Source organism: Azolla caroliniana, unplaced genomic scaffold, assembly GCF_043228905.1.
Source record: "Azolla caroliniana isolate FFs.n. ecotype wild unplaced genomic scaffold, voAzoCaro1.0.p SCAF_4, whole genome shotgun sequence".
Classification (NCBI taxonomy): domain Eukaryota; kingdom Viridiplantae; phylum Streptophyta; class Polypodiopsida; order Salviniales; family Salviniaceae; genus Azolla; species Azolla caroliniana.
The window spans coordinates 310,025-320,986 of record NW_028230439.1 but is presented as its reverse complement, the minus strand read 5'-3'; the positions used below and the strand labels follow the sequence as shown (position 1 = coordinate 320,986).

General features: G+C 36.8%; 1 protein-coding gene across 1 annotated transcript; it reads right to left on the bottom strand.

Moving 5' to 3' along the window:
* Window positions 1-2,908: 2,908 nt before the first annotated feature.
* On the bottom strand, window positions 2,909-9,499 carry LOC147864625 (putative E3 ubiquitin-protein ligase ARI8). The gene is made up of 14 exons (XM_087318733.1): window positions 9,016-9,499; window positions 6,567-6,691; window positions 6,321-6,447; window positions 6,128-6,218; window positions 5,854-6,026; window positions 5,637-5,741; window positions 5,407-5,495; window positions 5,136-5,243; window positions 4,939-5,029; window positions 4,597-4,734; window positions 4,401-4,472; window positions 4,187-4,286; window positions 3,963-4,092; window positions 2,909-3,579 (listed from the first exon to the last, which is right to left on the bottom strand). The coding sequence occupies exons 1-14, from the start codon at window positions 9,214-9,216 to the stop codon at window positions 3,309-3,311; spliced, it is 1,821 nt and encodes a 606-aa protein (XP_087174859.1). The 5' UTR covers window positions 9,217-9,499; the 3' UTR covers window positions 2,909-3,308.
* Between the last annotated feature and the right edge of the window lie 1,463 nt (window positions 9,500-10,962).

The window sequence follows — 10,962 nt, the reverse complement described above, 5'->3', positions numbered from 1 at the left end:
CGGGAGTGCCGCGATTGCGTGGAGCAGTAAGAAGCAGCCGACAATTGCATTGTCGAGCACCGAAGCTGAGTACCGAGGAGCGGCTGTCGCGACATGCGAAGCCATATGGTTGAAGCGGCTACTTAAGGACCTGCAAGTGGAGGTGTCAGATCCGACGACGATCTACTGCGACAACCTCAGCAGTATCCAGCTCGCGAAAAACCCCGTTTTCCACGCACGAACCAAGCACATTGAGATGCACTACCATTTTGTCCGTGAGCGTGTCCTTTCCGGTGAAGTCGAACTTCAATACGTGCCGACGGATCGGCAGACTGCCGACATCTTCACAAAGCCTCTTGGTTTGGACAAGTTGCGGCAATTCTCAGGTGCGCTCGGATTGCGTCACCTCGATATGCCAAACTTGAGGGGGAGAACAGTCCCGAACGACCAAGCAAGGCAGCAGGAAAGGAGCGGAGACCGCGACACCGAGTCGGTTGTTGAGTTCGATTTCGGATCGACTGAAGAAGCCGAGGGCGGACCCGCGGAGAAGTCCGGAAGCGGACAGAAGGGGAGCAGTCGAAGGAGAGAGCCGAAGCCAACCACGCATGGGGGAGACGACGCCATCAAGGGCGAGAAGACCGAAGACAAGTTGGAGACAGCCAACTCGGACGAGAGCGAAAACCAATCAGAGGTAGTCGAGTCGGTTCGGATGTTTGATTCAGATACGCTGAATCAACCGAGGCCCAAGCGGAAGAAAAGGCAGCAGGAGAAGCATCAATACCGCAACAACAAAAGAGCTGATAAAGGCCGCATGAGCAGACAAGCCGACCAGAAGGGTCGAAGCGCGCGGAGTCGAATAGGTCGAGGAGCGCGAGCAAGGCGTGAAGCCAAGAGGAACCAGAGTTGTGAGCCCGAGGATCCCGAAGAGCCTCAAGTTGAGCTTGAGGGGGAGTGTTGAGAGACAAGCTCAACATTGGCTGGATCGGCTGGATCGGCTAAAGAAGCCGAGGACTGATCGGTTAGGCCGAGTGCGTAAACCGGGAGGCCGTTAGGAAAGATATTCCGTGAGGAATATATTTGGGAATTAGTGTAGGAGCTCTTAATGAGCATTGAAGTATTGTCAGTACTTCGGTCAGTCCTTCTAAGACTTGTATAAAAGTGTTCACTGAGCACGTCTTATGTACAGACTGAGTATTATTGTTGAATATAGTTTTTGTGTCTTCTCTCTTACTCTCTCTGTCTCTCCCGCGTATACCGTGTAAGCTCAAGCTCTCCATTGAACCTGAGTTTCCTTCCTCTGTTCTGTCTTCATACCTGCTTCCGCACGCTACTTTCTACACAAATGAAATGAAGTATCAAAATCTAGCATCCACATATGTCGTCATTGAATGCCACTGCGCTACTTCAACGTGTGATACATTATTCTCTAGGAACGCTTCTCCAGTTATTGCATAGAGAATCTTTAATTTATAGGTTGCATTCTCATCCTTCTAGAAAATACACATAACAAACATCTATGTGCGGATAAAATCATCTTACATAGATATTGAACGTAACTAATATATTGCTATATTTCTCAACACAGCTTCTGCTAAATAATTCCTTAAATTTATGCTTATGCTAATATCAAAAGAAAAATGCACTTCATTCAATTCCAAATTCAAGCATAGGACCGCCCATACATTATATTTGATTTCAACATCATTATGTTCATGCTACAAGCAAGAAATTGGCATCATCTTGAACCACGTCTATAAAAGCAAACATTTTTATGCACAAGCTCATTGCATGGGGGCAAATGAGCTTAATAAGTAAATTGAACATAATATTCATTCGGTTCTTATGATCTCACCTTCACTTCATGACAATGACAAACATAAGTCTTTCGGGTCTTACGATGGGCTCTTTACATAAGAAACCTTTAAAAAAAACAATTGAGAGATATAAAGTAATGTCCACTATGTGAAAGCATTGACTTCATTCATTTTGCTAAAATAGTTATGACATCCAAATCATTAATCTAGTATTTAGGTTCCAAAGCTCAACTTATAAATTTCTTAAAATAAAATGTAATGACAAAGCTTGTAAATTATGATTTATCCATTGAGTGTGTGCTCTCTTTGTAGGTTTCAAGTTCCATGAACAAATTTAATGGTGCATACATCATAACAATTCTTCAAGCATTTTTTGTCAAGATCATACAAAACCTCAAGGTCACTACTAATATATTATATCACAACTCATGAAAACCAACAATGAGTGACAAGATAATCACAATATTTGAAATTGCAGACCTATATGCCGTATGATACTTGAGTGCCAATGCATGTGTTTGCAATGGGTCAAAAAGCGCCACTTCTAATTATAGACATTGCAATTCATATACCTTATGAGATTTGATGGCTAGTGATAGACAACATAGCTCAAAACAATATAAATATGACAGCATAGCTCAGAATATAAAAAGATGGCATTCATAGCATGTGTCTACAATGTGTCAAAAAGAGCCCTTTCTAATTATTGACATTGCCATTCACATTAGATGCTCAAGTATTTCCAGCCCAATCGAAGAAGCATTATCATTATTATTAAGTGACATACATTTGTTATATGCCAAAAACTCCTGCAAAGAGAGGCATATCAACCTTAATATATAAATGTGTGTGTGAGCGAGCAAGCAAAGTTGGACAAAATGTGTCTAACATCTACCTAAAAAGAAACACTTTTATAGAAGGGATTCTTATTGTCACAGGATTGAAAAATACCCTATCCTCTCAAATGCATTTGTTTCTTCTCACAAAAACCCTTTGCACAAGTAACAAAATAGTAGTAAATATACCACATCACTCAAAATACTAGATGAAATGTCAAGATATAATAATATATTCAACATAAGTGGGAGACACACTTTTTTTTTCAACCAATAATCACTACAAATATTTTTGCATTAGAACTGGACACAAGATTCCCACTAGTCTTTTAGTGGAAGACTTTTCTTCTTTTTCTCCATCATGGGTTTGTACGAGTATTATATACATACAAATGATATGTACATATTCACCATAATAATCACATAATAAGAACCAACAAAGTAGAGGACTGCAAGAAATTGTTGGTCTCTAGCAAGGTTCTAGAGATAGCTACTGAAACGCGCTTCTTTCTCTTCTTGCAAAAAGCAAGATAGGGAAGAATGACGAGGGCTGTCGAAAGAGAGGGAAAATACAAAAATGTATGTCAGGATTCAATTGTAATTGGGAGCTGGGATGTGGGTTGGGCAAGGCATGGAGAATAATCAAGGCTTATATTTGCGATTAAACAATATAGATATGTTAGTTTTGAGGATTTTGAAGGTGGCACATAGAACAAACCAAAAACGGCCCCATGTTTGCATATGTGCAGTGCTCACAATACCAATGACCATCATCATCGACCACTCTACTGGAGCTCCCACCTTTAGATGAACCATAAGTAATCTTTAACTTTCCACTTCGACCCTTCCCTAACGGTTGACCCTTTGACTTCGCCGTCATCGAGCTGTTGACATCAGCTAACCCAGTCTCAAGGGCTTGCACAAGGTTCTGGAAGTAGTTCTTCGTCACACTAGAACAAATAAAAACAATAAATAAATACGTAAGTAGCAACTTCTTCCACACTTTTAAAACCAGTAATTTGTATTCGAAAATTTCCCAAGGAATCTATTATGAATATTGTCTTATATTACAACTAACATCTTCTGTCCTTCTTCAGGTTTTATTAAATTTTGTTTTTTATTAACTAAACTAGGTGGGCTATTCACTCTACGTTTATATATGGGTGTGTATATAATATGTGTGTATGTTTATATATGGGTGTGTATATAATATGTGTGTTCGTTTATATAGGGCTCTGTATATAATATGTGTGTATGTTTAAAGGAAAGAAAAGCAACGCCATATCCCACTATTTTTTATACAGTGGTTTATGAAATTTTAGTTAAAACCAACCTTGTCAAACCAGCCAACTTTGTCCTGAATTCGTTGAAGGAACTTTCTTCAGATTTATCCCCTTCAAAATGAGCTCTTATATCCTTTTCTGCACATTGATGCAGTCGTTCCAACCCTGCCTCTGCCTCCCCTGATCACAAAAACTTCTTTGTAAAAAGAAATTTGACTGCACACACAAAAACGCATAAATAGAATCACCATCACACTACCAAAAGAAACCTAACCTTGCAAGTATTCAAAGAAACGCTTCTTCGCAATGTCTTCTTCAGGAAGATAGTATCCATATGCATATGTCCACTTCAGAACCCGACGACATTCTACTATCTTCATACAGATAAATAATAATAATAACAAAGCTTTATGAGAAGCAAGTGATTGAAATGTGCGGTTTATTACATATAATGTGTTAATTGAGGTTACACATCATCAAAAAGACACCTGAAGCCATGCTTCTGTAATGAATTTCAGTTGAGATACTGGAAGAGATTGCCTGTCACTTAGCTTCTCCATCTGAAACGTTAAAATATCGTATACATGTATAAGCATACAGTTATATAGTTATGCACAAGCATAGAGAAACAGAACTATTTCTAAAGAAAATAAATGCATAGAAACATCAATTGCATATTCATACTTGAGATCCCTGCATCTGATGAAGATCAGATAGTGCTTTTGCCCTGGATTGTTCATTGGACGCCCACCTCTCATAGAAATGAGTATACCTTTCAAGGCTGTTCTTCGCCATTTCCCTCCTGCGCTCAGTGTCGTCATGCTAGAAATGAATTACATGCAATTTAATCAAATCTGGAAATTCCTCTTATGAAAGCAAAATAAAAAATAAAACAACATTCACATGCAACACACATACTTCTTATTTTTTCTTCTTGAATTCATACTGATTGTACATATCGAAATAATCCCCTGATGAATGCGAAAAAAAGAAGAAAATAACAACGGTCACATAGAATATACGTACTTTTCCCTCTTTCTTTTCGGACTCATACCGATTGCAAGCATAGAAACCGCCCGTCCTTTCACCGTGTTCGGTCCATGCTCCAAGACACAACCTGTTCGTAAATTGTCGTAACCACCCAGCTCAAACTCAGATATCCACATAAACATTTGAAATTGTAAAGAGTAAGAGATTGTGAGGTTTTTAAAACTCGTTATTACCAACAAAACTCAAATTTACAGGGCGGTGTGCAAGTTATATGCATACACCCCTGATTTTTCTCAATAGGCCGTTTACACTTGGGACAAGGTTTGGAATTTGCAAGAATCCTGTTAAAGTAACATGTGGAATAACATATTAATTATGAATTACATATAAACTGAATTGTATATTGGGTGTGAATTGAAAAATGTGAATTATATATCAATTGTTAAACCGTTATAGTACCTAATGATAGTGGCAATATGTGAAATTAAGCAAAAGCACACATACCAGTTCATGTTCTCAGATTCTGCCGAGTTCTTCAAAATCCATCGAGCTACTGTGGTACATTCCACAGGCCTATGCGCTTCTTCACAGCACTTCAAGAGAAACATCAATCAATTATCAATCATTTTCACCTATATTTCCTCTGATGGATATAGCATTTACCTTGAACGATTTCAAATAACATACATCAATAGATTTCAAAAGAATTGGATAAGATAATTCAAATAACATACATTCCAACAGAAGTTGTGCCCACACCCACAAACCACATCTTGCAGAGCACTTCCAGGCATAACCTCAACAGCAAACTCACATCCAGGGGCAGGACACCATTTTGCCTGATAAATCCCAATACAGCAAAAAGCATGGGAACTTAATATCATAAAAAGACAAAACATAATATTATATGTGTATATGTATATATCAATACATGATAAGAGGTACTCTTACCTTCCGATTAGCTTCAACATAAGACCTCAATATGTAACGCATGTATTTTTTCCGGTCTTCTTCTGAAACCAAAGGAAGAACTAGCTCTTCTCCTATCGCAGCGTTACAATCAAGACTGGGACACCGTAAAGACAGACAGCCAGGACCATCATTTATAGCTGTATGGATGTAACCTATACAATCACAAGGCACAATTCTTTGGCTAAAGCTAAAGAATTTCATTGAAACATCAACTTATATATAAGAATGTATATATAAAGCTAGCCTCTATTACCTGACCAGCATGATAGACAGAAGTAATGGTCACATTGTGCTGCTTGCATCCTCTCAGTGGCTTGATACTCTAAGCATATACCACATTTTATCTGACAATCATTTAAAAGTAAATATTACCAAAGAAACATTAACTAAAACGAGGGTAGAATAAATCATAGCAGGCAAACAATGATTTTGTGAAAGATCTATACCTCCGAAATATCCTGCCTTTGTCCCATTATCAATATGTCATCCTTTTCAGGCTTTTCAAGTAGTCCCACTCGTTCACGAACTCGTGGTTCATCAGCAAACCATTCTTCATTAACCCGACTAACACACCTGACACAACACTTGGAGAAAATAGATTGATATACAGATGATACAGCACACTTTAATACATAGCAGAATAGAATTATGTGTTAGTTTTTTGGGTAAATCAGAGAATGGTCACTCCTTACCAATCATAAGTTCGCAGTAGGATACCAGCATCTGATTTTCTTATGGAAAGCACTGCCGTAACACTTGTAATGGCTTCCTCTTGCTTTTGCTGGATATCCTTTTCAGTAAGGATAGCAAAAGGTTGCTGATGCCCAAATAGATAAATAAAATTTAAGCACTTAGTCTCGTGAACATGATTAACACATGAATACAAAAAAACAAAAATGGATAAATTCTTTGCGATAGTGAAAGAGCAGTTAATCTGGTAATTATAAAGACATTCAACTGCACACGTGACACCCAAAGTCAAAACAGGACAATAAGGATAGTTTGAAGTGTCATGTCAGCTGAAGTTTCTCACCAAAAATCACCCTAGCAGATAGGCATAGCCTCAGAAAATACTAGCATTCCAAGATTTTCTCCTGACCCAAACCCAATGATGCACACTAATCCAACGTTCTACATGCATTTAATTACATAGAGATTTCCCTGATTCTTTGACATGCAATCTGCATAAATTACCCTCCATAGCTGTATTTTCAATCAACACATCTATATTATCCTTAGAATCTGTAAAAAGCACATACTCCATAATTGTATTTTCAAACACTACATCTACATTATCCTTCCTAGTTAACAGGGAAACATGTTATTTCCTTTACATAATATCTCAATTTTCCAGCCACATAGCAAAAAAATTACAATTACCTATTGTATGGCTCATTAGCAGAGAAGAAAAAGCTGATAGAGAGAATAATGATAACATGGTAGTATAGTAACGTGTTCCAATTAACTAGGAATTGAACATATTACTTCAGATGCAAGGGTGGACACAACAATTATACAGCCTAAAAGTAGGTAATGGTTAGGTTTTCTATATGATGTACCATGCCAGGAAGTAGAGTCCCTCTCGAGTCTAGAAACTACTTCTCTACTCCCTGGTTCGATTTAGAGTTCACCATTTGGGGCTCAGCAATTATTCTTCAGATGCATGTCATTGCTTTGCATTATCTGAGTATTATGTTCTATCCAAAATGGGTATGTGTAAAACCATGTTTCATTATTGAAACTTATAAAATTATGTTTTGGTATCAAGGTGACTTGAGTTGGCACAGACTCATAAGCAAAACCAGATTTCTTTATTTTTATTTAATGTTGAAATTTCCCTATTTCTCTTCCATTTCAGCACACTTTCCACTCATCTTATCCTTAATTCCATTCATCTTCTGACATATTTTCTTTTTGGCTTCAGCAGATTTTTAATCTATATTAGCCCTATTTCTTCTTTCTTAGAACCATGTCAGCACATTCTCCATTCGCCGTAATCTTACTTCCCTAAGAATTATCGCTATTGCTCTTATAATTTCTGTGGATCGAGGTTTGGAAAGACTCCCGCTAACATGCACACGAACTCCAACCAAAAGAAAGAAGAACCACATACAAACACTTAATATACAAAAGAAAACAAACTTAACAACATCAATCAGAAAATATGGATATTGACATGAACCACTCAAATGGATATTGTTGTGAAATAACAACAATATAACCTTTGAATAAACCGATAAAAATGAAGATACCATCCAATTAGGGTTAGAGATAGAGAGGCAGTCAATTATCAGGTGATCGACAGTTTGGCATTAACTTAAGTCCCAACACATAATCATGACAGCCTTCATTTGACTCCTAATGCACACATACCTTATGCATTTATCATAACAATTGAGACTTTATTTAAAATACAAGTACACACATGTAATTCTCAAGATTGTACACAGGCTGAAATGATTAGCTATTGAGTTTCTCTTCCTATCCCATCACAAAACATTAACTGAAATACTATATGCCTTTTGTGAAATAGGCATTGAGAGCACGTCCGAAGAGAATAGTTCTACCAAATGGTAATAAACCTTCATCTTAATTAGTTGAAATAATTTATTATATGTATCTCGATGATTAGAGGTTTTAACTCTAAGACATTTCAGAGTTTCAGAGGTATCCATCCATACTTCACTTTCAAAATAGAAAGCAATTTTCTATTAATGCTAGGCACTAAGAAAACCCATCATTTCACAAAAAGGTAATAACCCTTTGGAAAATTTACTCCAACTATTTCCAGCTTTCCGCTGTAATGCATCTCATAATTTATTGACGGCAGATCCAAACAATTGGATTTAAAGAGAATATTTCACAGAACTAGGACAATTTTTCTAAGACAGAAAGTCAGCCTTACAAGTGCATTATTTAATATCTCCTTATTACGATGCTCTAAGGGGTTATAAACCCTCATAAAAAAATTCTGAATTTATCACAACTTACAAATTACACTATAAGGATATGCATAAACCACTCCATATTATTTTTAAATTGATAGACAGAGAAAAAGGAAACAAGGTTAAAGCGCAAACATTTTTTAAATCAAATATAGAAACAAATTATAAAAAAACAATCTGAGGAGAAATTACATACTTGTTTTTCGCTATAACCAAGAGAATCATCAGCAGCGCTATATTGAGCCACGTAATCATCATCTTCATAGACACCTTCTTCGTCATCATCAGCAATCAATCCATCGCTATAATCATATTCTTCTATATCTTCGTTTCCATAGATATCTTCTTCTTCTGATGTCTCGCATCGTGCATCTTGCATATCATCTTCGGAATCCATAGAAGGAAAAACTGATCTCCCTAATTTTTCTTAAAACAGGGGCAAATAGATAAGGGGACTTTCTGAAAGAGTATAAAAGCATACGGATATATCAGGAAAACGAAAGGAGAAAAGCGGGAGAGAAAATTTGTGCAGGGATTATTGGTTTGTTTGTATATGGTTGTCTGCTTGTTTGTTTTACAAAGGACATATGAATATGGGTTTTTCTTTTTTAATTCTAGTGTACAGAGAGAATTAGGGTTTGCAGAAACAATGTAGGATTTGCAGACCGGGAGAGACAGAGATGAAACACACACGCCTTTTTATATATTTATTGATTTTATATTTGGTTCTGCGGTGTATATATGTATTGGCTTCCTTGCTTTTTTCGTATTAACACTGAAATTACAGAAATATCCCTCCTATTGATAGTGATTTACAGAAATACCCCTCCTATTGACCAGGAAATTACAGAAATACCTGCTGTTATTGTCAAGGAAACTACAAAAATACCCCTCGTATTGATCGATAAATTACAGAAATACCCCTCTTGTTCAAAAGTTCTCCAATACTGAATATCACAAAACCAACTATTTACCCTCCTTTCGCCTCTATTTCACACATCCTCTCCTCTTGTTTCTACCTCATCCCCCTCCAAACCCCCCTGTTACCACAGGTTCAAGTTGTATCACAATTGCTCGAGCATGGGACATACCCTGAATAGCGACCAATGTAGAACAAGCAAGAATTTTGTTTCTTTCCTTACATTATGTATCTGCAACTCTCTCGATTCTTTTTGGTATCACATGACAAATTTATAAATGCCCCTAGTATACACACACACACACACACACATAGGAGTAACATTGATTGTATGGTTGTGTTGTTTTTTATATAGTATATTGACGTAGAACTTGACAGCGCCATATATTTTTCTTTTGACAAAACTAAGGCAACATTCTGACATTATTGAACAAAATTAATTTGATCAAACTATTAAAATACCATCCAACCCAATTCAATCAAGCTAATTCATTGTCATGATGCCTTACTAGATTATCATATGGCCCTATTCGATCAAACTAAATTGTTACCATGCAACATAATTATATTATCATCCAATCCACTTGAATCAAATTGATTAGTTGTTAGACAAACTTGTTATAGTGTGTGTGTGTGTGTGTGTGCGCGGCCATATATGCTCTTAGTACATGTATAATTGTATCATACAAAAAAACATGACCTTATATCACTTATCTAGTCCACAGCTAAAAAGTGCGATGATTTGTTCATATACGTGCTTATGTGGCATGTGCATCACACGCCTCAGCCTTGACACACTTTGTGTAGTAGTTTGTGGTGATGGTAATGCATTGTGTATCGTTTGATCGATTGGAGGGGTTTACAAATTTTTATTAATTATGGTACAACTTAATTAAAATCAAACCATGCAAGAATGACATAAACATATCACAACGGAGTAATTAGGTCAAACTAAATTGTTAGAATACAGTCACGTGAGAATATCATGTGAATCTAATTAGATTGAAAGCTAGATTAATCACGGTAATACCTTGCCCACACACATCACCTTTCCTTTTTCTTTTCTACATACTTTTGAGTAAAGTATTCAAGGTTTGATCGAAAAACTAGGGGGTGTGATGGACATGGCTCCATATGAAGAATTTGTGCCATATAATATTTGCATTTATATTGTTTTATCATTTATTCATTTATTTATGCATTAACCATTTTGTTTCCAATAGG